Below are 27,976 nucleotides of genomic sequence, written 5' to 3' on the forward strand. Positions count from 1 at the left end.
AATTCCTCGATGGCAACATTGCATCAGAATTGCAATATCCGGGTACGTCATCAGCCTTTTACCGGTATCCTCACTGCTGTGCTGACAGTATAAACTCACACATTGCCCAGACGTGCTAAAGTTATCTCTCAAAGTGAGGTAGCTTTTCACTTGTTATGGCTGACCAGGTCGTCGTGGAGAAAATGAGCGAGATGCAAGTGGACGAGAAAAAAAAGGTGAAGCTTCATTCTTGAGTCTAAAAGTTATATTAGCGAGATAGCAGCTAGCTTAGGCTGTAGCCAGATTCATGCTGTCATTTAGCCACCAGCAATGCGGTGCTAGTATTGCGGCTGCCTAGCTTTTATAAGTTATGTTGACTTTGCCTAAAATGTAACTCCAAAAATACCATTCATTGTGTTTAAATATGTTAAAGAAAATGGAGTCACAATTCAGATAAGCGAGCCTAGTCGGCGGGTTTGAATTGGGACATTGTAGCTCGAGAGAGTGCCTTACGCCAAACTCAATGCAAAATTCCGACAATCGAATGTTTCATTGTTTCTGGATACGTTAGGCAACACGTATGAACTTGCAATGATCACCTTTGTGATATAAAAGCTATCTCTTTAAAACGGGTGGTACTCCCCCGACTTTCTAATAATAACCATAGTGTGCCTTACAACTTGGATGGCTCTGTGATGTGGTGAAGACTACTTCATACACCTTTGTAAATCCCATATTGTTCTGCTTTGAGGTGATATAATTACCAGTGAGGAAGGTCTCTTCAAAATAATATATTCGTTTACAGTGTTAATATAAATGTGCCTAATATAAGTATTGCATGTTACTATTGTAATGTAAAAATATTGTGTACATGCACCTTTACCATCTGTATGTATCAGGTTTGTAATTCATATCAAGGAAGTTATGTCTGAAACAGCTTGAAAATTAGCGTGTTCTATATCCACTTTCTTCTTTATAAAGTTTACTAATATTTTCTGACAGGGCGGGACTCAAGGCGGTAAAGATGGAGGAAAGAAAAAGCCTAAAAATGCTGCTGGGCAATCTGCAGGCAGGGCCGAGGTAAGTTGCTCAATTTGTTTTCAGAAAGAATGAAGAGGCTTTTATTAGATATCATCATAATGTAATGTTTACAAGAACTGTATTGTAATAGATGCATTTCATTGCATGCTCATGCATCTCAAAGCAGACTCCCACTGGCTTCATGGCTGTCAAGCTTTTTGATCAGATACTTGTATAGTCAAAACAAGTATAAGGTGAAACCCTTCTCATCTTTTCATGTGCAATGATGAATAAGAGGCCAAATTGAATCAATGGCATTACATTGAGATAGCCCAGTTAAAGCTAAAAGTTCAAATGGATACAAGTTTTAGAACAGAAAATAGTTTGGTCATCTTAAACGTGTAATGCCCATTAACACAGCAGGTGTGTCTTTTTGTTCGCACTGTTATGTCCTCAGACAAGCTGAGTAATAAAAAAATATATTGGCTAGTCTAAGAGAAAAATATTTCATTTAAATAAAAAAAACTTGACACCCAATGAATGTTATACAGTTTCAGCATTTTTTTGTATCCTGAATTACTTTTTTTGTCTCCCTCTAGCTGACAACAGCTCCTGAGTACATAGACGAGCGTCTTTCTTTGTACACCAAGCTGAAAGCCGAGCATGACGCTCTGATGGCTGAGAGGGCTGCAAAGGACAGCCGGGCCATCAAGGTGACTCTGCCTGATGGGAAGGTGGTGGACGCCGAATCCTGGAAGACTACACCATACCAGGTGGCCTGTGGAATCAGGTCAGTGTGATGATAGGATCCCTGTCACTTTAAATTATGATATTGAAAGCCCATTTTCATGCAGCACAATAAAGAAGGAAAACCATAATGGTGGTTCAGGGATTTAATTTGCCAACTTTAACTGTCAATTTTATTTATAAAGCCTTTAATCCTTCATTCAAAAGGCCTCATTAAAGGAAAAGTCGTAGAAGCTTTGCCGTTGGATAGTCTATATGCAACAGGTGCCAAGACTGAATTAATGTTAAATTAAATGTTGATAGCATTTATTTACATGACCAGACTGCTCAGTAAACAAAAGGACATGTAAGCAGATATATCACTATTATTGAGTGGATGCTGCATTGCTTCATTCATTCATTGTTTTCGGAATGACTGTCCATCCCAAAGTCCTGAATGCAATATCTCAGGCATCATTCGAAGGACTTCTTGAATTCGTTTTTGTATGAATTGGTCTTGCTCGTATAAATTCAAAATAATATTGATGTTTTTTACATCTACTCAATGAATTGATGATTAGATTTTGAAATATGTTCCTGTTTTACGTTCAGTCAAGGCCTTGCTGACAACACAGTGATTGCTAAAGTGAATAACGGTGTGTGGGATCTGGACCGACCATTGGAGGAGGACTGCAGCCTTCAGTTGCTGAAGTTTGATGATGAGGAGGCTCAAGCTGTAAGTCAACTCCATCCCTTGGCTGACTCATTGCTTATTTGTTTTTTCCTGCTGTAGTAAATTAATCTAACCCTTTATTTTAGATGCATAGTTTGCCCCCTTTTAAGAAACATATCTGCTTTTATTGAAACTCAAACGCTATGAAATGGAACAATGATGAAATATCTTGACAAATTAATATTTGTTTTAATTGAAGTGCTCTCTGATGGTACTAACTTGGAGACTATGTTTGAGTCTCCCAAAGCTTATCAATTGTATACATTTCTGGATACCAAAACAAAAAGACTGGAAACAGTAGCTTCCAAATCTACATGTTTTATTACAACAAAACCAAACATACCAATCACAATCTCTTATAGTCACAGATATTGCATAACTTTACTCTACATCATTTCCTGACTGATTCTGTTCCTTAAATAGAACGCCTCCCTATTTCCCTGGAATCAAACATTGGTTATTTAATGGTACTATTTTGCAGCTGGGGTTTTCAGTCATGTTCAAGTAATGGCTCCAAGTTACACAATAGTGTACATGCTGAGGTCAAGTTCATATTGAGGGTACTTCATGCACCCTGATACGTTTTGCTCAATATAACTTGATATGAGATACATATTCATAAACAGTCATATACTATATAACTCCCCTCTGATGTCTCCCAAACAGACAATCAAGGCACGTGAGGCGAAAAACCCGACATCGGGGTGTGTGTTTGTTCGGAAGTACACATTCTAACAATTTAGCCGGTTTTCCACGTTTAAACATAGTAATTATATCCTAACGTTAGACTCTTATTATTTGTTAAAACAGGAAATCATAATTTCCTTTTTTTCTCGGTGAGTAATCCGGTTGTTACTTGCAGTACACATCATCCTGCAGAGTTCATTCAACCGTATTGACATGCTGTTAGTGCAGGCAAGGTTAAAGTGATGAATGAGAGGTTTACAATCAATAATAAACCTCAAAGCTCCGTGATTTACCAAGTGTCCAAGCAGCAAAGACATTAAGAGGAGACCTGAGAATGTAAAATACTGCTGCAGTATTGTACTGTCATAAAATTGGCAGCAACCGGTCTCTTAAGCGAATCACAAGACTAGCTCCTCCATTATAATCTCCATTTTCAGTTTCATTGTCTGAAAGGTGTTGAATATTTTATCTGAAGAAAAGGTCAGTTGAAGTACTGAACAGATTCAAGAGTCTCATTTTACCAATTTGCCAGCACATGCATCCTATTATTAATAAACAAAGGGATGTTCTGCAATACTATTTTTGCAAATCGGGAAATATCTTGTTTTATATTAAGGTTTACTGGCACTCCAGCGCACATATCCTGGGTGAAGCTATGGAGAAGGTGTATGGAGGCTGCCTGTGCTACGGCCCCCCCATCGAGAGCGGCTTCTACTACGACATGTTCTTGGAGAGCACTGCTGAGTAAGTCAAACAGGCTTTGTTTTCAGACTCTTTGTTATTTTTGTTTGGCTTCAAGCCTTAGCAACTGTCAGTTGGGTTCACTGTCTGGCAAAAACAAAACGGGCGGATTGTAATGACTCACATGCTGTCAAGCCTGATTTTCGTTGGGTGTGGATTTGAAATGGCATCTTCCAATTTCTGCCCGCAGGATTCTGAGTCTAAAAGCAAATTTATTCAAAACAACACCAGCGCTTTGAAAGTGTGTTGAGACACCCTCAGAAGAAGCATTTCTTCTCAGTAAACAACTTTTCACTTGACCTTTCCTGAAACAGACGCATTTCTCCCTGCTTCAGGCTGCAGGAGAGCGTGAGGAGAGCTGTCTAATTAATTCTACAACCTAATGAAGTCCTTTTATGCTAATGGTATTCTTGGAGACGATTTTTGCAAGGATATTTGAGCCCCTCAAGCCAAGGACTTTTAAATACTTGCCCATGCTTGGCTGAGGTTAGGAGTTTTTGGAGGTCAAATAATTACATTGGTGAACAAACCTTGGTCTCATCCATGATGCCCTTTAGAAACCCTGGCTGACTTAATTTAGCACTGTGTGCACTTTGCATGTTAATGTAGGAGTAGTTATTGTATGTAATGCTCTTGTTGTGTTTCTCTCTTGTTTTGACAGTGGTGTTTCAAGCAATGACTTCCCAGGACTGGAGACCTTGTGCAAGAAAATTATCAAGGAGAAGCAGCCCTTTGAGAGGCTGGAGATAAAGAAGGAAACTCTGTTGGAAATGTTCAAGGTATTTGAAAACACAAACGTGTGAAAAACTAAACATCTAATAATTAGCTCAACTCTAAAAGCACGTATTCTCCTTAACAGTACAACAAGTTCAAGTGCCGCATTCTCAATGAGAAGGTGACCACTCCCACCACCACAGTGTACAGGTGAGTCGTGAACCCATGCATTGTTTTTTTTTTTTTTTCTTTTTATTGTTTTTTTCCAGAAAAACATACATACATACATAACAACACAGCTAAATGTTACATGTATCACATATCAAGATATCAAAGTACCATGGCAAACTACAGCAGAGACAGGACAATAACTGACAGGATGGACAAAGGGAACATCACAGAGGTAGAGCATCATCCATGGCATACACGATATACATGATACGCGATATGTAAACCATCCTGCACATACTACAATACAACACATTATATACATAAAATATGTAGTACATCACATAACTTTATTTTGGGTTTTCAATTATTTTAAAGGGTTGAGCTCTCCAGCACTTCAAGTCACCGCCACTAAAGGGCCCCATATTTTCATGTAGATATCCATTCTATTTATCATTTTATAGCATAATCTTTCATAGGAGGAGATTTTGGCCATTTTGTCCATCCATTCCTTAAAGGTCTCATGACATGCCTTTCTGGTTATTAACCGTCCCCTTGTTTGTTATGTATCTTGTTATGCATTTAAACGGTCTGCAGAGTCAAAAACCCTCAAAGTACACCCTGTAGCGAGTAAAACTCTAACCAAGAAAAGACCTGTCTATAATGCCTCAGAACACCTCGTTGTGGATTTATCTTTTTGTATTGTTTACTTCTTGGGTATAGTAACATAACGGCTCCGCAGATTGGTTACCGTTACGTTTGGACCAATCCGCAAACTTCCTCACATACACACTCACTCTGCGGGACGTTGCGAGGCTCGCTGCTGCGAGGAGCGGGACACTGTGAGCTGGCTCACTGGTGTGGGGTCGGCGAGACCAGACTGAGTTTTGCGTTGTCTCGCTGTCTCGCAGACGGCCACTGGGCTCACAGGGAGGGGGGGGCAGGCAGGAGCTCCAACAAGCCATTTAGGACAGAGTGAATACACATACTATACAGAGATGCTGTATGAGAAACCAATGTGAGTTTGGAAAATTGCACAATATAAATGTATTTTAGTACACCTCAACAATGGAATTATGATCAGTAAAAATGGCAATGAAATGGGACCTTTTTAAAGGATATATCCCCTCTAGTTTTCCAATGTCGCAACACTTTCCTACATCCAGTAATAAGTGCTTTTCTGCACCATGAGATCTGATGGGCATTCAGACTACTTTCCTTTGGTACCATACCTAGTATGCAAAGCATTGGTCCCTGTGCCAGAGAGGAGGCCCTTACTGTATAAATGAAGGTAATAATCTTCAACTATAAGATATCTATCATGGGGCATGAATACAACATGTGCAGTAGAGTGCCACATGTAGTATCACATCTCTGAGTCCTAGCCTTGCCATTTTACTTGGAGTCCAATATGTTCTATTGATGACTTTATAATTAATCAGACGTGTCTGTATTTCCCTTGAAGCTTTCAACCATGACCCAGTAATTTCCCCCCATGTTTCACCAGTTATCTCTTCCCCTATGTCCTTCTCGCAGCATCTCTTATGGCCTACAAATGTGGGTGGATGAGACTCCCTCATAAGGTTATAAAAGCATGACGTTTTATTTTTTAAGTGCCAGTCTCTTTCTAGCCTGACCTGTATCTCTGTTTTTGTGGTGTGGTGATTGTTTAAGACGTGTCAGGATACAACCCCGCAGCTGCAAGTACTTCCATAAGTCACTACTTGGGAGTCTATGCTTTTTCCTTAATTGTTCGAAGGACATAAATTGATCTTCTTGAAATAGATCCCCAATATAAACAATTCCCAATTTCAACCACCCAGACAAGTAAATATTTTTCTTGCCTATTTTCAGATTTGAATTATGCCATAGTGACGTTTTACAAGTAAAAGTGGGGTTTGAGCCTGTAATCGTGTGTGAGTTTCTCCATGTTTCCTGTGAAAAGGTGAGGACTGGGTTATCATAAGGGGTGACCCCATTTGTTTGCGTAATAAACAGGGGTGCACATAACTGGTACGCAGGTACGCATGCGCGGCAACAATCTGAATTGCGTACCGTCACTTGTGTCACAAAGCACATTTGCGTACCGACGTAGCCTACTTGTGAAGCTTTTCCAGAAGGCGGTTAGATCACCGGACGACAGAGTCGGTCTCCGTGTGTACAGACAGGTCTGCTGTTAACGTCGGTCTGTACAACGGAATTGTGCCAAAACTACGCCAACCGGCTGTGGAGGGAGACTCCCCACCCCCCCCCCTACCTTCGCTGGAGAACTGCGCTAAAACAACGTTCACGCTCTGTGGTCACGAAGTACTCCCTCCGCTGCCGTTTGCGATACAGAGGGCTTCATCAAATAACTTTGAGTGGAGCCAGAAATTGGAGTACCAAACACTAACTCCAGGCACTCATCTGAGTACCTCACTGAGAAAGTTATGTGCACCCCTGGTAATAAAAGCATAGACAGGGTGAGGGTTTACAAGGTCTCTCTCAATAGAAACCCATATTGGGGCTTGTCCAGCTGTTATATATATTTTTGATAGCTGTTTCAAACAGAACGCATAGTGATAACAATCTATATGGGGAAGGCCTAGGCCGCCGTCCTCTATGGCTGCATAAAGTTTTGTGCGATTTATATATGGTCTTTTGCCATCCCATAGGAAGTTGTATACAACTTTATTATATTTAAATAATGCATTGCGTGGCAAGCTTAAGGGTAGCATATAACTTACATCGTTAATTTTAGGGACTATTACCATCTTTAGAATATTGATTTTCCCCAAGAGTGATAACCCCAGCTTTCTCTCAAATTTTGTAAAATAGGTTCTGTTTTTTTGATTAATGGGATTAGGTTGTTCGTCATTATGTCTTCCAGCTGTGGAGTGAGCTTGATACCCAGATATGTTAGGCCAGATGGCCACCATGCAAATTGCCATCCCTGTCTAACACTAGGTGGGCAGAGTCTCGATAGGGGCATTGCCTCAGACTTTGACCAGTTTATTTTGTAACCTGACACGTCTGAAAAAGAGTCAATTACGTTGAGGATGTGAGGCACCGATGTTGCGGGGCTTCTGGGCTTTTTCTATTTTATGAAACTGAAACCCTCACATCCCTGTGTCTCAGGTACATTTTGAACAACAGGTTGATTCCTCTGAAAAGGCAGGCAAATTTGTAGGCCCCAAATAAAAGCACAGTTTTCTTATTTTTTGAGTAATTATTATAATAGCCGTTAACGCATGAACTATTTTAACATTCTGCATTTCAGGTGTGGTCCCCTGATTGACTTGTGTCGCGGGCCTCATGTGAGACATACAGGGAAAATCAAGGCCCTGAAGATCCACAAGGTGAGTTTTTATTTTTGTTAGACAGTCATTATGTACAGCCGACAGGTTACTGTAAGTGTATTTATTGCAAAAATAAACCAGGAAATATTTCAAGGTCTTTAGTCTGTGCTCTGAATGGTTGCTATTAATATACCAATAATGGTTGGTATTTTGTATTACAGCTGTATTTTATTCCATTATTTCATTTCATTCCATTGCAATGTAAATGTTACATTTTACTATATATCTTTCTAGTTCTCTACCTGTGTTTTTTTTATTCTTGTTTTTATGCACCACGACACCAAGTGAAATTCCTTGTACGTGTAAACCTACCTTGTAATAAACCTGTTTCTGCTCCTGATCTATTAACAGTGATGCAAATTAGTCGCTTTTCGGCGCCTCCCGCTTTTTTAACACTGATTTGGGTGACTTGTGTAATTCGTGGAGAACCGAAGAGTTTTCGTTTTGGGTGGGGGGACAACTTCTCACTTCAAAAAAGAAGAAGAAATCTAGATTGCAAAATAATTAAACAAGCGAGTGCCTGTTTTTCCTGGCCAAGGACAGGTTCATTGAACACAACACGAGCGTAACGTGTCTTCACCATAGGTCTTCACGTGGTTATGTCTTGTCTGAAAGGAGTAACTGAGTGCATCGGAACGCCGCTCCAACTCTTCAAATATTGCAGTACCCATAAGGAGCCGTACACATGCCGCAGTGTTTGCGAGGCTGTGTCTTTAGTTGTGAGCACAGTGGCGATCTGTTGTTATTAGCATCTGATTAGCTAGCTATGCTAACGAATTTAAAGAGCTTTTCTACAACCAGGTGGAAGAGAGCTCTCTCCTGAGAGGCTCAAATAACCTCAGCTCAGTGAGGTTAAGGCACACCTTGATGTGATCATTATAGTTATTAATGAGACATTAGAGACTCAATTATTAACAGGTATAAAATACTATATGACAGTAACAAAAAAAAGTTGTAAAAAATAACAAGAATAGAGTTTGAAAGGGGAGTGATTTGTAAAATATCCAAAAAGAAAAATCTGTCATTGTCAGATGGTATATTACGCTGTTTTTTTTCTGCTTCGAATAGTTCTCTCTTTTTTCACCATACCTGTGTTTGCATCACTGTATTAAACACATTGGTACTATGGCCGTTAGCTCAATGCAGTGCAAATAAAGAAATATCTTCAGCAATTTGACAACACGCAAATCCATCGATGCACAGCTTTGAAAATAAGCACTGCAACGAACTCATAACACAACAGACAGATAAACTTAAAAAAAATACCGTTTTTAACTACTTTTTACTGTCCGCTAGGAATAATTTCTGTTGTGATCTTCTCTATTTGGAGCGCTTGTTCTAAATGTTGTTATGTTGGTGTTTCTTTGCGTTGTGTCTATTTCAATGTGTTTTCTTTTCCTAGTGTAGAGTTGAGCTCTCAGGGCCACCATACATTTGTCCCCATTTCTAGTGCAACATTACCTGATGTTGTATTCCCAAGGGATTTGGTGGACCCATAAGACTAATGAAAGCTCACATATTTTTGTTATGGTGTGCTAGAATTCTTCTACATACTGGGAGGGTAAGGCGGACATGGAAACCCTCCAGAGGATTTACGGAATCTCGTTCCCTGACCCCAAAATGCTCAAAGAATGGGAGAAGTTTCAAGAGGAAGCCAAGAACAGAGATCACCGCAAACTGGGCCGGGTAAGAAGCTCTCTGTCAGAAAAGTAGAGAAGTCTCTTACAAGTTTAGAAGCAATTGTATGTCAGTATATTACATGTAAAATACTACCTTTGTAGCCAGGAATGTGTTTGATGTTACGCCTTTTCAACAGACAAGATAGTCAAAGCCATTTCTGAACAGTGGGAACATGAAGTACTCATTATCCTACAACTATTCAGAATGTATCACTTACTGATTGAATTTTTAAAAGTTGGTAATTTTCATGAATTGCTATTTTATATATCAATCTAAGAAGAAATGATGAGAATAGCATTTATAAAAAATTAACCCGTGTCCCATTTTCAGATTTGAGTGATAATGCAGCATTCAATTAGAGCGACTTTACAATCTGTGGAGCAGTTGTTTGACAAAACTTTTGTCTAAATGTTACGTGATTTTTATCACTGTAAAATGATGTGGAACTTCATTGTTATTGGGGAATTGACAGTTCAGGGTTTGTTTGTTGTTGTTGTTGCCAGTATAAAAGCAGGTGTGTTACAGGGATCTGAGCAGTAAATTGTCAAACCCTGGTAACATTAAACATGTGCTGAGCTGTTGCATTATTTCAAAGTGAAACCAGTTTTGCCTGTGTGGTTGCTCTTTTGATTTCTCTTTTATATTTGTTCAGGAGCAAGACTTGTTCTTCTTCCATGACCTGAGTCCAGGGAGCTGCTTCTTCCTGCCTAAGGGGGCCTTCATCTACAACAGCCTGATTGAGTTCATCCAAGTAAGCCAAAGCTGTCTGACCATTGCTGGGATCTCACTCTAAACTTTAAGACTGGAGAAAAGGAGGAGTACATTTTAGAAAGTTCAAATAGGCAGAGAGACCTGGGGAGAAGGAAGAAAAGATTTGGTCCTCTATAAGGGCTATGCAATTATAACCGCTTCACATATTTACAAGTTTATAGTTTTAATGATGTATTGCGTCATATTGTTTTTTAACAGAGGAATAGGTAAGGATTGGGTATGTTAATGATATAGCTTAATGTCAAGGTCTTGAAACTGATGGGCATATGGATAAACTTTTAAAAACCAGCTGCCAAGCATATATAATCAATTATTGCCAAATCTCTTATCTGTTCCCTCTATTCCCACAATAATGATATCGCTTTCATCACCGTGCCTACATCAACCACCTTTCCCCCCTTCAAGACACCATCTGCGGTCACCAAAGCCTGATAAGAATGTGTGTGTACAAAACGCAGCAAACTCTTACTGATATGTGCTGGGTCCAGGCTCAAGGGCGTATGGCACTCTCAACTCTTTCCAGGACATGCCGGGGCCCTGCCTGCCTGTGGCTTTGCCGATATCTGTGTTGATAGGTAATAGATTGAGATCGGTGAATCAGCTTAGAAACAGGAAGCGCTTAAACGTTTGTATGAGTTTATCAAATGTAGCAGTGATTCCATGTCAGCCACAGCTTGTCACAAAACATCTGACTGATAGTGTATTCAACAAACTTAAACTAGTTTTACTAAATGTCAGGTCATTGGCAGGAAAAACATTTTTAATCAATGAGCACAATCTCGATTTTATGTTTTTAACGGAAACTTGGATTGAACAAATAACAGTGCAGCTGTTCTTATCGAATGAACACCTCTCAACTTCAGTTTTATGAGTCAGGAAAGAATGCATAAGAAAGGAGGTGGAGTTGCTATTCTGTTCAATGATTCCCTTTAATGCAGGAAGACATCTTACGGGAACTTTGCTTCTTTTGAATATGTGGCCCTTCAGCTGAAATGCTCCTCTCGAGCTCTGTTCCTAAAAATCTATAGACCCACATACTGTGCAAGCTTTTTTGATGACTTTACTGAACTGCTGTCTATAGTGTGTATTGACTTTGACCGTCTAGTCATTGTTGGTGATTTTAACATCCATGTTGACAACCCCCAGGACAGAGGGGCAAAATAACTGTTTTGTGTTCTTGATAACTATGGACTGACTCAGCATGTCACGGAGCCCACGCACAATAAGGGGCACACTCTGGACTTAATTATCTCAAAGGGTCTGAATATCTCTAATAATTGTGTTGACTGATGTTGCACTCTCTGATCATTCCTGTGTTTTCTTTGAGAGCTCTATTTCTGTTCACAAAAATGTTCAAAAAGAGGTAACCACAAAGCGATATTTAACTGAAAATGCTAGGGACATTTTTCTTCCACACTTGCCCCTGCTAACATCTCAGTAAATGAGCAGTAGATCATTTTAATTCAAAAATGTAAAAGATTATAGATGCCATTGCTCCAACTAAGGTAAAGGAAGTGACTGGCTAGAAAATATCTCCATGGAGAAAGGCCATGACCGTGAAAACAGTGACGAAAAGCGGAACGCAGATGGCTCAAAACAAATCTCCAGATTCATTTTGAAATCTATAAAGAGAGACTTGGCTTTTATAATCTGGAATTGAAAATTGCACGACAGTCTTTCTTCTCTGACATCATTGCCAAAAACAACGCACATGCCTTGTTTGCCACCGTCGATAGACTAACTAACCCCCCAGTGTCAGTAGCCTCTGAATTTCTATCAACCAGGGCCTGCAGTGAATTTGCCTCCTTCTTCACTGACAAAATTCAGAAAATCTGACAAGCAGTCAGTGCCTCTGAATCAGGTACAGCAAATGTTTTGTCCCTGTGTCCACCTAATATCAATTCAAACACCATGACACAATTCCATCAGATTAATGATAAAAACCTAGAGGACATTATTCAATTTCTGAAGTCCTCCTCCTGCTGCCTTGATATTATTCCAAAAGGATTTTTCAAAAATGTTTTTCATTGCATGGCCTCAGATCTACTTCACATAGTAAACAAGTCTTTCCACAGGCCCTGAAAACTGCAGTTATTAAACCACTCTTAAAAAAGAATAATCTAGATGCTTAAGCAATGAACAATTACAGGCCTATATCAAACCTGCCATTTCTAGGTAAAATCATTGAAAAAGTAGTTTTTCAACAGTTGAGTAATTACTTGCATTTAAAAAACTGTTTGGATGTGTTCCAGTCAGGCTTTCGACCAAACCAGAGCACTGAGACTGCTCTTGTAAAGGTCTTCAATGACATCCACTTAAACACAGACAGTGGCAGAACTTCAGTGTTAGTATTATTAGATCTCAGCCCTGCGTTTGACACTGTTGACCACAACCATATTTCGAGACAGACTGGAAAACTGGGTGGGACTTTTGGCAACAGTTCTAAATTTGTTTGAATCCTACTTAAAGGACATAAATAACTTTGTTTCTATAGGTAAATACACATCTGTGTTGACAAATATGACATGTGGGGTTCCTCAAGGCTCCATCTTTGGGCCTCTTCTCTTTAACATGTACATGCTACCACTGGCTCTGATAATGAAAAACAACAAAATAAGTTACCATAGTTATGCAGATGACACTCACATTTACATAACCATTTCACCAGGAGACTATTCTCCAATTAAAACACTGAGTAAGTGCATTGAACAAATCAATGACTGGATGTGTCAGAACTTTCTCCAATTAAACAAAGATAAAACTGAGGTAATGGTTTTTGGAGCCAAGGCAGAACGTATAAAAGTTAGCGCTGAGCTTCAGTCTGCAATGTTCAAAACAACAGATAAAGCCAGAAATCTAGGTGTAGTCATGGACTCTGACCTGAGTTTCAACAGTCACATTAAAACAGTTACTAAAATCAGCCTACTATACCCTAAAGAATATACCTAGGATAAAAAGACTAATGTCACAGCAGGATTTGGAAAACTTGTCTATGCTTTTATCTTCAGTAGACTCGACTACTGCAATGGTGTCTTCACAGGTCTCACTAAAACATATATTAGAAAGCTGCAGCTAATTCAGAACGCTGCTGCTCGAGTCCTTACTAACACCGTCCACACTACAGCTTCAAAAAAAGCTTGCCGGCGGGCGTGTCTGAAGCTCGACCAACAACCAATCACATGAATCTCCCGCCCTTGACACACAAGTAGCGGTTTGATTGGCTAGAGCTTTTACTGGCATATGATTTGATTGGCTGACGCTTCCACCGAAAGCTTCAGAAGCTTCAAAAGTTGAACATTGCTCCGCTCTGCTACCCACAATTCAGTTCGGCGAAAAGCGAGGCAACGTGACGTCACCCCATTCAAAGTGAATGGGCAGACGCGTTGGAAACCGTTTTTGAAGCTGTCAAAGCTGTAGTGTGGACGGCCCGTCCACACACAAGCATGAAAAAAATCTTTCAAAGCTTCGCCCATTCACTTGAATGGGGTGACGTAGAAGATTTTTAATCTTCGCCGAACTGCATTGTGGGGAGCGGAGCATGGCTTTGCAAGCATCGTGAGCATCAAAAGTTGAGCAATGTTCAACTTTTGATGCTCCCAATGCTTGCGAAGCTGGCATCAGCCAATGAAATCCCGTTTATGCATATCCCGCCAGTGCAAGCGCTAGCCAATCAAACCGCGTGTACTGTATGCAGATACTTTTCCATATGTCATAAAATGGAGGATAAATTAATCATCGCTGTAGGAAATGTCCCGGTCCTTTACGACTGCTCTCTATTCAACTACCGGGACCTAAACCGGAGGAACCAGGCATGGAGGGAGGTGGCAGAGACAGTTGGTGAAACTGGTAGGTTTTCACCTGTTTGGGGATTTTATATCCAGTTTACTTCGTTTTAACATTGAATGGACAGGCTTTGTATGCCGGGGGCGGGCAGGAGATTCCTGATTGGTTGTTGGTCGCCTTGGGCGCGTGAAATCGCCAAGCTTCAGACACGCCCAGCCTCAAGATTTTTCAAGATTTTTTTCATGCCTGTGTGTGGACGGGCTGTAAGAAAGTGGATCACATCACTCCTGTTCTGAAGTCTTTACACTGGCTTCCTGTGTGTCAAATAATTTATTTCAAAAATATTGTTGCTGGTTTATAAAGCTTTGAATGGTTTAGGCCCAAAATACATTTCTGACCTGCTAAATTATGAACCATCCAGAACTCTCAGGTCTTCAGGGACTGGTCAGCTTTCTGTCACCAGAGTCAGAACTAAACATGGTAAAGCAGCGTTCAGTGATTATGCTCCAAATATCTGGAACAAACTACCAGAAACCTGCAGGTCCGCTGCAAATCTTACTACTTTTAAATCCAGGCTGAAGACTTTTCTTTTTGCCGCTGCTTTTAATTGACATATTCATATCTTAGACTGGACTGTAACTTTTATTATCTTTGCTTTTTAATGCCATTTTCTGAACGTCTTTCATTTTTGTAAAGCACTTTAAATTGCCCTGTGCTGAGTCCCCCCAAAGGTAGTTAAAGTCATTATTGGGGTTAAAGTCCCCTACGTGTGCCGTTTTGGTTTCAAGACCCTGGTTCACGGAGGATACCAAAAAGGTCATAGAAAGAGAACTTAACTATGTGCATTTAAAAATAAAAGAGGAATAGTTTTGGCGAAAACTAAAAGGTACCATGGGGTCAGATTATAATTTTCCAAAGGGGGGTTCGTTCAGATGTGTGTATCTCACTGACTGTGATTCATGTATCTTTGCTTTTAAGTTAGTGTTTTTAAATGCCATTTTATATCATTTCTTTTTAAATGAAATGTCCTAATATGTTTCTTACATGCTCTTTCATTTTTGTAAAGCACTTTGAATTGCCTTGTGTTGAAATGTGCTATATAAATAGACTTGCCTTGCCTTGCTTTGGCACGCAATGTCAAAAAAAGCATATAATTAATATTTGGAATACATTACAACATGTAAAACAAATATTATTGACAGCTTTGAAGAAAAGCTGCAGCAGTTTTGTTATAAAGCGCCACGGAATTGCTCTTAGTTTAAAAACATACTTTCTTGATTTCCATTCATTGCGGTCCTTAAGCAGCACACGTTGAAAGCAATTCTACTTTGATGCAGTAACAATAGATTTCTGACTGAGGAGTAATGAGATGTGTTTATTAAACAGCTCTGCCTGTACAAGCAACAGAACACCTACAGCATCCAAGTATGTGTAGGGTCCGTAGGGATCTAAAGTAAATTGCCTTTTTTTTCTTCTCACACATCGTTTGAATGTTATCTCAGACAACCGATGGTGCATTACCAGCGTTTAAACATTCTCAGAGGTAGTTTTCTTTTTTTAATTCTCAGCCTTTGCTTTTGAATTATACATGTTTTAGAGGATATGCACTATTTATCAGCAAACCCCAGGAGTAGACAGCAGTTTAAACTGTAGGTGTGATGTGTAGCGAGCGTTATGAAGCTGAGTTGCTTGAGGTGCCAGTAGCTCAAAACAGTCTTATTTTAAAATCATCTTTGTGAGAAAACCTTTGTTCTGTCTTTGGCAGAGTGAGTACAGGAAGAGGGGTTTCCAGCAGGTGGTGACACCCAACATCTACAACAGTAAGCTGTGGCAGACCTCCGGCCACTGGCAGCACTACAGCGAGAACATGTTCTCCTTCGAGGTGGAGAAGGAGACCTTCGCCCTCAAACCCATGAACTGCCCAGGACACTGGTGAGGCCTCCTCTTCCTCACATTCAGATGATGTTTGAAAGCAAGAAACTAGACAAGATCATAGATAAAAAAATAACACACCCACTCCTGTTCGACATAGGCTATCAGGCCTTGCTATGGTGTGAAATACATATTTGACTTGGTCTCTGCCTCTAATGAGAGAAAAGACTCAAGGTTGTTTGTTCTGCTTCAGAAGTAAATGTGTGTGCAGCACTGATCTCCGAGTGCAGTTGTTTACCAATATTTAGTTAACCACAGTTATGAAAAACAGGGGAAATGTTTTACCACTCTTGAATAGCTTCAAAGTTTACACAGTTTTTATTTTAGTTGACACAGTTTTTGATGAAATGGATCCATAGTTCCAATAGGTTCATATTTTACTGCTACAATAGATTGTCCTCCAGTTCCACTTAACTTGAGAGACTGACGCTCTCTTCATGTTTTTTCAGTTTTTGAATGACCCAGTTCAATTTACTGCTGCCTTGCATTGTAAAGAAACAGGCTGTAGCTCTTTGTAGTCAAATCTTTTATCTCCTTTTTACCAATCTTTGTGCTATCCACATCGGCAGCCCCTCTGGAGACCACACTGAAATGGAAATTGAGCGTGCAAAAAAACGTTGTCATTGTGTTGGATGTCACTTTAAACAAATATTGAATGCAGTCTTCCACAGCAGTATTGAAGCAGTAGAGCAATTTGCAGTTATTGCGATAAGTCAAGGTTGAGGGAGGCAGTTGTAATTTTTGCAGTTTTCCACAATGTCTGTTTGTCTGCAGTCTGATGTTCGATCACCGGCCACGCTCCTGGAGAGAGCTTCCCATTCGCATGGCCGACTTCGGCGTGCTGCACAGGAACGAGCTGTCAGGCGCGCTGACAGGCCTCACCCGGGTCCGCCGCTTCCAGCAGGATGATGCTCATATCTTCTGCACCATGGACCAGGTGAGGCCCGCACTCAAGCACTGACAAGTTCAAGTTCCAAGTTCACACATTCTGGAGTCTGATGAAAAGAGATGACTGATGAAGCCTCTACATTTAGAGCAGGGGTGTCAAACTCAACGCCAGAGGCCCAGATCCGGCACGTGACCTCATTGAATGTGGCCCGCAAGGAATATAATATACAATACAATTGGTGTACTTGTTGCATATTTGCTTTCAAGACTTCTGCTTCAGGCGTAGTTATGTATGACGTTATTACCAGAACTGATAATAATCCAATGCAGAGCCAATAATGTAATATAATACATTATTTCATATATATTTATATAGTCTTAAAGTTACAACCGGCCCTTTGAGCGCACCCATAATACTAATGTGGCCCGCAAGGAATATAATATACAATACAATTGGTGTACTTGTTGCATATTTGCTTTCAAGACTTCTGCTTCAGGCGTAGTTATGTATGACGTTATTACCAGAACTGATAATAATCCAATGCAGAGCCAATAATGTAATATAATACATTATTTCATATATATTTATATAGTCTTAAAGTTACAACCGGCCCTTTGAGCGCACCCATAATACTAATGTGGCCCGCAATGAAATTGAGTTGGACACCCCTGATTTAGAGGCTAGTTCCACCAATATTGAGTATTCTGAACGCACTATATATATATAGATATATAAGTCAAAATGATCGCGTTAACGGCGGCAATTAATATTTTGAATTAATTGCATTAAAATATTTAACGCATTTAACGCATGTGCAGAATGGCCCGCCCGATACATCCCACCAGTGGCAGCGCCAGGGTATGGCTGGGGTAGGCTACACCCATACCAAGACATGGCTTAGCCCCACCTTAGCCCCACCATGAAAAATGATGCTGAAGTAAGCAAAATAAAGTCCGCCAACTCGCGGAGTAAATTGCACAGACGGCAGTTAGTAAGATTGATTTCAGTAGCCACTTGTCTGGAAATACCGAAGACTAGAAACGGTTTTGAAAACTTTTGTCTGATCGTCTTCTCAATAGAACATCTTTGATAATGTCTTCCGGCCAATCAGAATCAAGATAACGGCGTGATGTTGTTTCAGGAAGCCCTGACGGAGAATACTTTTGCTGTAGTACATCTCTATATACATCGATAGAAATCAACACGTAATGAATTAAGATCCCACGGTTTGATGATTGATAGGTGTGTGGGCTGTCTTTCATTTTGACACACAGAACAATGTTATAATAAACATACATACTGTATGTTAAATGGATATATCTGCCTTCTTTCATTTATTTTTCCATTCCCACAACAATATACATAAAGAAATGGCATATTTTGGACATAGTTCGAATGGTGATTAATCATGATTAATTAATTTTTTTAAACTGTGATTAATCTGATTAAAAATGGTAATCGTTTGACAGCCCTAAAAATGGTAATCGTTTGACAGCCCTAGTCAACAGATAACATCTTTCCTTCATATTAAAACCACTAATAAGCAACATTTCCATCAGTGTTTAACTCACATGACAAAAAATGTGATTATCCTTCTCTCCCCCACAGCTCAACATTACAATTCCCCTCACCTTGAGTACTGTGTTTTAAACGTTTATAAAAAATCAGAGATTAGGGTTACAGGAAACTTTCCATATAATAGTGTCTAATAGTGACTCACTATAAACAAATGTAAAGTGTACACAGATTTCAGAAGATAGTGGCCGTTAGAAATGTTCAGTGACATGCCGCAGTGGTATTATATATCCTGATTGTGGGAAATGTAGATACCAGGTTTTGACTAGGTAGAAGAATGGGCGGAATAAAAAATATATATATCACTGCTCTGCTGTCAATCTTGAGTAAGTGGCACAATATCATAGAAGTGTGATGCCAAATCATTCCAGTATTCTTTAGTACTGGACTTTATTTATACTAATATCGTGTTCTATTGGCTGTACCATTTCATCAATGTTACAACTTGCCATTCAGACCAATAACAATATAATAATAGCCCAATAGCCCCGATATCATACAGTAAATTGACATTCTATAAATGAAAGAAACGATTCAAATCAAGTGACAAAAGAAACTAGCACACAGTGGTAAACAAAGTGGGAGCCATCACAGTGTACTTTGCTTTCTGTGGCAAAGAACTTAAACCTGTTTGAGAAGCACAGTTCTGAAGGCTCTCAGTAAATCAGGGTCTTGCTGGCACACAGTTTTATTTTTTGAAATCAAATCAGGCACTGCTGAGAGTCACATTCCTAGGTTAAGAGTGAGGAATCCTACTGCTACAGCCTGGTGTAGCAAATTGCCTGTTTGAGTGGCAATCTTTTATATTTAATTCCTGATTGATTTAACACAACCTTTTTACTGGCAGCAAAACCAACTATTGCTGTAATTTAATAAAGGAAGTCAGGCAATAATTGGCTAACTGCTCAAAGTGCTTTACCTCTCCGAGCGGATGGAGGTGTGCTGCATCTACGAGCTCACTGTGGTTGCCAACAATTACAGTTGCATGGTTTTATATAAACATTAGCGCGTTTGGTCACATGTAGTGGAAGATCTTTTATCGTATTATATTATTCTGATTCATCACATAGTTTAATTATTTTTAAATACAAAAATATACAAAGGTGCAATCATTACATGAGAAATTAAACGTGTTGCTATGTCAAAACAGATGATGCTAGTTCTCTTACATGTTGTTTTTGACCCCAGATTGAGGAAGAGATCAAAGGCTGCCTGGACTTCCTGCGCACTGTGTACAACGTGTTTGGCTTCTCTTTCAAACTCAACCTCTCCACAAGACCAGAGAAGTACCTGGGAGAGCCGGAGGTCTGGGAACAAGCAGAAAAGGTAATCAGAAGCCCTCTTGTTTCTGTCATATGGTAATGGGATTGTGAACAGCACACCCTCACAAAGCCTCAGTGAAGAATTTTGAAGATGATCTGTGATATTATCAAAATGGAAATGTTGGAGCCACTTCGCAGACAGCGAATGCTCGTGTGAACCCAGATAACATTTATATGTTAATGAATGAGATTTATTCGGCAGAGCTTATATCACTTCTGAAGCAGAAAATGCCTTTTCATCTCCAGAGGATCTACAAGTGCCGTCACTGTCTGCCTTAGCTGTCAAATGAAATTCACCCTCTGTGGACCAGCTCCAGATTTGACATCTTGTTTGGTTTAGCTTTATGCTTCTCTGGGATGGAGCAGGCAGTGTGTTAAACTCTTAAAGAAAGTAATAACAAGAGTGAGTCATTTAAACTGAGTGATAATGAGTCTATTTCTCTGGGCTCTTCTGCACCATGAGTGTCTCTCGGGACAACTCCAAGTCTAACGGATGGATCTGTAAAAACGACAGTTGTTGGATAAAGGTCAGCGCCACAACTTAACTCCATTGTTTTATCAGTAGCATCGGTATATGAAGTATTTACAAATGCTTTTTAGTGAAGCCTCTTAATGACATGCAGCATGCCTTGAGTTTTACAGCAGGGCGAGAATGTATTTACATTTGTTTTTCTCTTGATCTGATTGTTTAGAGGCAGTTGTGTAATATAATGTACTTAAGGACGATTTCGGGTTACTTTACTTGAGGATATCTACAGGACTGTCTCAGAAAATTAGAATATTGTGATAAAGTTCTTTATTTTCTGTAATGCAATTAAAAAAAAAAAAAAAAATGTCATACATTCTGGATTCATTACAAATCAACTGAAATATTGCAAGCCTTTTATTATTTTAATATTGCTGATTATGGCATACAGCTTAAGAAAACTCAAATATCCTATCTCTAAATATTAGAATATCATGAAAAAGTATACTAGTAGGGTGTTCAACGAATCACTTGAATCGTCTAATTAACTCGAAACACCTGCAAGGGTTTCCTGAGCCTTGAAAAACACTCAGCTTGGTTCAGTAAACTAAATCACAAGTATGGGGAAGACTGCTGATCTGACTGCTGTCCAGAGGACCGTCATTGACACCCTCCATCAGGAGGGTAAGACACAAAAAGAAATTTCTCAAAGAGCAAGCTGTTCACAGAGTGCAGTTTCAAAGCACATCCACAAAAAGTCTGTTGGAAGGGGGAAATGTGGCAGGAAACGCTGCACAACCAAGAGAGATGACCGCAGCCTTAACAGCATTGTGAAGAAGAGTCGCTTCCAGAATTTGGGGGAGCTTCAAAGACAGTGGACTGAAGCTGGAGTCCAGGTATCAAAAGTCACTGTTCACAGACGTGTCCGGGAAATGGGCTACAATATCTGTATTCCCATGGTCAAGCCACTTCTGAACTCAAGACAACGGAAGAGGCGTCTGACTTGGGCTAAGGAAAAGAAGCACTGGACAGTTGCACAGTGGTCCAAAGTCCTCTTTTCAGACGAAAGCAAGTTTTGTATTTCATTTGGAAGTCAAGGCGCCAGAGTCTGGAGAAAGGCTGGAGAGGAGCAAAATCCAAGTTGCTTGAAATCCAGTGTGAAGTTCCCACAGTCAGCGATGGTTTGGGGAGCCATGTCAGCTGCTGGTGTTGGTCCACTGTGTTTCATCAAGCCCAGAGTAAATGCAGCTGTGTACCAAGAGATTTTAGAGCACTACATGCTTCCGTCTGCTGAAAAGCTCTATGGAGATGAGGAATTCATTTTCCAGCATGATCTGGCACCTGCCCACAGTGCCAAAACCACCAGTAACTGGTGTACTGACCATGGCATTACTGTCCTCGATTGGCCTGCAAATTCCCCTGACCTGAACCCCATAGAGAATATGTGGGGTATTGTGAAGAAGAAGCTGAAAGACACCAGACCCAACAATGCTAATGAGCTAAAGGCCGCTATTGAAGCATCCTGGGCATCCATAACACCTCAGCAATGCCACAGGCTGATTGCCTCCATGCCACGCCGCATTGATGCAGTAATCCGTGCAAAAGGATTCCCAACCAAGTACTGAGTGCATTAATGGACATTTTCAAATGTTTGATTGTGTTTTGCTGTTATAAATCTTTTTTTTTTACTTGGTCTGAGGAACTATTCTAATTTTTTGAGATAGGATTTTTGAGTTTTCTTAAGCTGTATGCCATAATCAGCAATATTAAAATAATAAAAGGCTTGCAATATTTCAGTTGATTTGTAATGAATCCAGAATGTATGACATTTTTGTTTTTTTAATTGCATTACAGAAAATAAAGAACTTTATCACAATATTCTAATTTTCTGAGACAGTCCTGTATTTGACTTAATACTGGCTCTATTTTGAAGGCAATAATGTTCTTTTAACCAACTACATTTATTTGAGAAAATGAGTTACTAGTTACTTTTTGATACAATTGTTTTACTTTTATAGTTTCAGATTACTAGTTATTATTAAAAGTAGACCCACTTTTCCAGTAGTTATAAACACATTAGTGAATCCAGTTATTTAATATATAATTATACAATGGGACATTATGCGAAATAAGTACATTTTGATGCCGATACTTTTGTACTTTTACTTGTAACAGTCTTATTTGTAACAATATTTTTACACTGTATTATTTCTACCCAAACTTAAGTAAAAGAAGTACTTCTTCCTCCACTGTTTAGAAGTACACACATCCAGTGCAGGTTGCAGTGGTTTGCTTGATTCGAGCCACAAGAACGTTTGCGTTCCTCTCCACTCCGCCGTTTTTACGTTTTCTGTCTAAGAAATGATGGTGAGGACATTTCCGACATGGATGTGGACTTTACCTTTTCTGGTTGGCGCAGGCAGTGATTCAGTTTATTTTTATGCATTTGAAAAATCATTACAGAATAAGATGAGGCTTTTTTTATGCCTCACTGTTCCCAATCATTTGTCATCTCTCTCTTTATTGAGATGACATAAAAGAGGAAGCAGAACACACACTGTGGCCCGCAGGGGACTGTCATCTCATTCATACTTTAATATGTTCTCTATGGGAATAGTCAAATATGATCCAAGTTAATTATGTATACGGGTACTTATTGGTATTTTATAACTGCTAAATAGTTCCTTTTCATTTCTGCCCCTGGTTTATAGTCAGCGTTTTGATTGGTCTGTCCTCATGTTTTATTGTAACTTCATTTTCAATCATGTCTTTTCCCACTGGCAGCAGTGGAAGTTGTTTTATTAACAATCAATCCAGTGGCCGCAGTAACTTTAAAAAAATCAACACCTATAAATTGCTGATGGATATTGTGCTGCTGCATAATAATAATTATAATTGTACACCTCTCAGTTAGTCACAGTCTTCAAAACAAGAATAACATTCTGCAATAAAATATTTGGAGCAGTAAAAAAGTAAATTATAGATGCCTTAAAGGTTTAGAGCTTTTATTGACGTGCAAGTCCACTTTTCTCTGAGTAAAACATTTTCTAAATTCAGCACTGGCTTTTTCTGATGAATGTGTGCTTGTGCTGAAGTGGGAAATGATATACAAGAAAGTGTAACTCTCCAACTTGGTCCAGTGACTGGAACACAACTTGCCGCATGTTTCCCTCACCTCATTAACTCCCTCAAGCAACCATAAAATATTATTGAGACGTTAACATTTCTCAGTTCAGTGATTACTTCCAGATGAAGGAAATGTCAGGTCCAAGTATGCAGCTTTTGCTTAACACCACTGTTATCTGCATGTTGGTCAGCCTTTGATATTGTAGCTAAACAGTAATTGTTTGTTTTTCCAGCAACTGGAGAACAGCTTGAATGAATTTGGGGAGAAATGGGTTCTGAACCCCGGTGATGGAGCTTTTTATGGACCAAAGGTGAGCTGTGTGCCGCAGTAATGATGTGCTTTCACTGCGAAACAGCAGGAGGGCTTCCGCTGATTGCTTGTGTCGTTTCTGTGCAGATTGACATTCAGATCAAGGATGCCATCGGCCGCTACCATCAGTGTGCCACAATTCAGCTGGACTTCCAGCTGCCGATCCGCTTCAACCTCACCTACGTCAGGTAGCTCTACTGCTGCTTTTAGAAACATTTTAAAATAAAATGGCAGAGGAATATAAAAAAAAGTTTGATCCTGCAAATGCACATACATCATAGCATTTAACAGAACATTGTACAACTAACATTATCAGAGATGGACAAAAAATAGTTTAGTTCATGACGGATGGAAAAACATCTAAAGCTAATAGAAGATAGACTTAAATGAAACTATATGATGTGCATTCATGGAGATGTATATTTTCAAGACTCTATATATTTAAAATGTATTGTAATGACCTGTAACTGTTTTTACTATCTTTAGAAAACTGTTTCCCTTTCTCTCTTTGTGTGTGTTCCTAATTGTCTCCCATCCTTTTTAAATAATTGTGTAGCCATGATAGTGACGACAAGAAGAGACCAGTGATCATCCACAGAGCTATCCTGGGATCAGTTGAGAGGATGATCGCCATTCTGACTGAAAACTACGGCGGAAAATGGTTTGTTAACTATCATAAAACAATGTTCTTTTGTAAAGTATATCTTTGTTTCATTGTGTTTCCTCCTGAGCACTTTGAATGATTTTCAGATTGACTTACGGTACATTTATTTATACAGATAACTGCTTTTAATGCTAACCAGTGGAATGTGTGATGTTCTGCTTCAGGCCTCTGTGGCTCTCTCCTAACCAGGTGATGGTGGTGCCTGTGGGACCGACCTGTGAGGAGTACGCTCAGAAGGTAAACACCGACCACAGCTACTACGGTCCACATTCCCACTCCAAAAACAAGAATAAATCATACATTGAACTCATAAAGGTGTTAGCTAAGAATAAAGAATTACGTCCAATGGGGCAAAGTCATGACCAGACAATCATACGGGATGTGATCAAGCTCTATTTAGCGAGATCACCTTCCACTCTTTTAGGGGAACTGAGACGGTGCTCAGTAGAGTTGTGATTTCTTTCTATTTTTATAAATCATGTAATTATTTACCTTCATTTTGACTTCCTAACACATTTGACTAATCTGTTGGCTTGTTTAAAACCTGTTCATTTCCTCTTTAACTGATGGCCAGACCAGCAATAAAAAAGGAAAGTTGTTGCAGGATTTGTTAAAATGCGTGGAACCTGGAATTAGTCTTTTTTTGTGTTGTATGTACAAAAAGTCAATTTGTAAACGAAGCAGCTGCAGAGTAATTGCAGAAAGCAGCAGGTCCACACAGTGTGATCATAACGGCTGCAGAAACATAATCATCATTGCAGCCAAATTGCCAACACGTACAAAATGTTTTAGTCCTCATTTAAAAAAACAACCATTTTTAGAAGTCTAATCAAAATGATTTAGCTTTTGACACATGCTGGTGAGGCCTTAACTATTTGTTGTAAATGTTGCAGGTGAAGCAGGAGTTCCACAGCAAAGGCTTCATGTCTGAGGTGGACCTGGACCCCGGCTGCACTCTGAACAAGAAGATCAGAAATGCTCAGTTGGCGCAGTACAACTTCATCCTGGGTGAGTGCAACTCTCTGTCTCTCACTCCCCTGTCTCTGTGTCATCTCTTGCTCGCTCTCCATCTAGATATTGATTTTTTTTTTTTTTTGTCTCTTTGCATGAAAAGTGGTGGGAGAGAAGGAAAAGACGAGCAACACTGTAAATGTGCGCACCCGGGACAACAAAGTGCACGGCGAGCGCACTGTGGAGGAGTGCATCGAGCGTCTGCAGCAGCTGAAGACCTGCAAGAGCCGGAACGCTGAGGAGGACTTCTGATCATCCCACACTCAGATATCAGCCCGCTCTCAACAGGATTTAGAGCTTTTAACTTTAAAAGAACCATGTGGTTGAATCAGTCTGTGGTACTGCTATCACATTTTGCCTCGTCTCTGCTTCTTACTCGTTGGAAAATCATTTTTCTTTCATTTGACAATTGTCTTCTTTCACCTCTTTACTGTGTCGCTATGATTTGGGGATCATATTCTGTATTTCGTTTTCCTTGGAATCAATATTTCTGTCCATAACCCATCTGATTAGAGAGACTCCTATGTGATAAGGTCTATGAACAGCTGATGCATAAACAGAGGGGAAATGGTTCGTTACACTGTCCGAACGGTCATTCTTTCTTCAGGGAATCGTACACGAGTTACAATTTTGTTAATACAAGATCTATTCTTAATCTTTTTGTTGTGTTTGATGTTTTTTTGCCATTTTCTAAAAGGAAGTGTTGGTGTCATTTTCTTTTATTTCCTCAAATTTTCTTCTTAATTGAGCACCAGCAAACAAGCCTAACATGAGTTATTATAGGCATTAAAAACATTACATAATTATAGCAATACATTTTTTGTGCAGCTTTCAATAGTTACTGAGATCTAGAAAATTAGTCAAATATGAAGTTATAGGTCCTCCCAGCAATCTACATAACTTGTGAAATGTGTTTTTCAAACCTCAACTCACAAGTTTGAGATCCTGCATTTCCACACCAAAGTGTAAATTGTTTGAGAGTTAGAGTGGAAACATTTAATTTTCCACAAGAGAGGTGGAGTTTCTGAGTGATGCTGTTTCGCTACAGTAAGAAGGAAACTGTTGATGTGCTGGAGGGTAAACAGCTGATGCTTCTCATTATTACATGCTGCCTGAACTCAGACCATTCACTTCTGCTGTCTGCATCATCACATCCAGGTATGAGGGATATTATATATCCTAATTCTCTGTCGGCATTATACAACGTCTTTCGTGGAAAGAAAATGAGTCAAATTGCTGGATGAAACGTGCAGTAGAGATAAGGCAAATATGTGCATATTACTAGTAATGCTCCAGTTTCTGTTTCTGCTCGTAACGTGGAAATGTACTTGGCCCACTTCACTTCGTTTTTTTAACCGTTTTTAATGACACTTTCAGTCTTCGATTATTATTCCCACCACTAGTGGGTGCTATGTCTTTGTAATGGAGCTGCAACAGACTAACAGTGAGAGCAATGTGCTTCAGCAGTTTAACATCTGTGAAGAAATGCCCTTACATAAATCAGTGCCAAAGTACTTCATGTTAAGGTGAAAAACTCTAAAGAGGGACTACAGAATCTTTATGATCTCTATATGCATACTAAGGTTCAGTGTTCATGAAGTACTTAACATTTGGAAACTGTTTACTGTTACATTTTTTATTTGGAAGTGAATTGACATTTTGCAGACTTCTCCCATTCATCTAAGTAGGAACATTATCACTAAGGTTGGAGTGAAAGATGTACTCACCCTTGCTGAAGAGGCAGTGGGCGCTCCACTCTGAATGCAGCCAAAGGAAAACATTGATTTTGGCTGCTCTACAAGTTGCAGGTAATTAAAATAAGTGAGCCCATCAGTTTTTTGGCCAACTTGAACTTTTCAGCACCAAATAAAATGTGTTCACAGGTTTGGTTTCCTGTTGGTCAAAATGTACCTGAGACACACGGATGTGAGGGTTTCAGTTTTATAAAATAGTCAGTAGGGGCTTGGACTGCGAGCCGTAGGGTTGCTGGTTCAGGTCCCCGACCAGACCTAAAAAATGGTGGTGTGGACTGCTACTTGGAGAGGTCCCAGTTCACCTCCTGGGCCCTGCCGTGGTGCCCTTGAGCAAGGCAACGGACAACCCCCTTCCCCCCCGTGCGCTGTACAATAGCTGCCCACTGCTCCTAGTAGCCTACTAGACTCCTGGTACTAGGATAGGTTAAAAGCAAAGAACACATGTCACTGTGTGTGCTGTGTGCTCTGCATGTGTGACCATTAAAGAGGGTTTCATCCCTATAAAAAAATGCAAACATCAATGCCTTCTTTTCCTTAAAGTACCATGACTATCGGAGATGTTTATTATTTAGGTTTGCTTCTCTAAG

General features: G+C 39.7%; 1 protein-coding gene across 1 annotated transcript; it reads left to right on the forward strand.

Annotated features, from left to right (window-relative positions):
* tars1 (threonyl-tRNA synthetase 1) lies at window positions 1-26,290 on the forward strand. The gene is made up of 19 exons (XM_079687416.1): window positions 1-215; window positions 982-1,059; window positions 1,599-1,789; window positions 2,338-2,461; window positions 3,762-3,889; window positions 4,548-4,665; window positions 4,746-4,810; window positions 8,028-8,106; window positions 9,646-9,792; window positions 10,439-10,537; window positions 16,106-16,272; window positions 17,047-17,209; window positions 19,925-20,062; window positions 23,884-23,961; window positions 24,048-24,148; window positions 24,517-24,621; window positions 24,789-24,861; window positions 25,518-25,632; window positions 25,739-26,290. The coding sequence occupies exons 1-19, from the start codon at window positions 156-158 to the stop codon at window positions 25,885-25,887; spliced, it is 2,178 nt and encodes a 725-aa protein (XP_079543542.1). The 5' UTR covers window positions 1-155; the 3' UTR covers window positions 25,888-26,290.
* The last annotated feature ends 1,686 nt before the right edge of the window (window positions 26,291-27,976 follow it).

Source organism: Notothenia rossii, assembly GCF_949606895.1.
Source record: "Notothenia rossii genome assembly, chromosome: 6".
Taxonomy (NCBI): Eukaryota; Metazoa; Chordata; class Actinopteri; order Perciformes; family Nototheniidae; genus Notothenia; species Notothenia rossii.

Bases quoted from the DNA above. Each gene is read 5' to 3' on its own strand.
- tars1 (XM_079687416.1), top strand. From the start codon at position 156: ATGGCTGACCAGGTCGTCGTGGAGAAAATGAGCGAGATGCAAGTGGAC. The intron at 10,538-16,105 runs GTAAGCCAAAGC...TGTCTTTGGCAG, and splicing joins GCCTGATTGAGTTCATCCAA to AGTGAGTACAGGAAGAGGGG. The intron at 24,149-24,516 runs GTAGCTCTACTG...ATAATTGTGTAG, and splicing joins TTCAACCTCACCTACGTCAG to CCATGATAGTGACGACAAGA.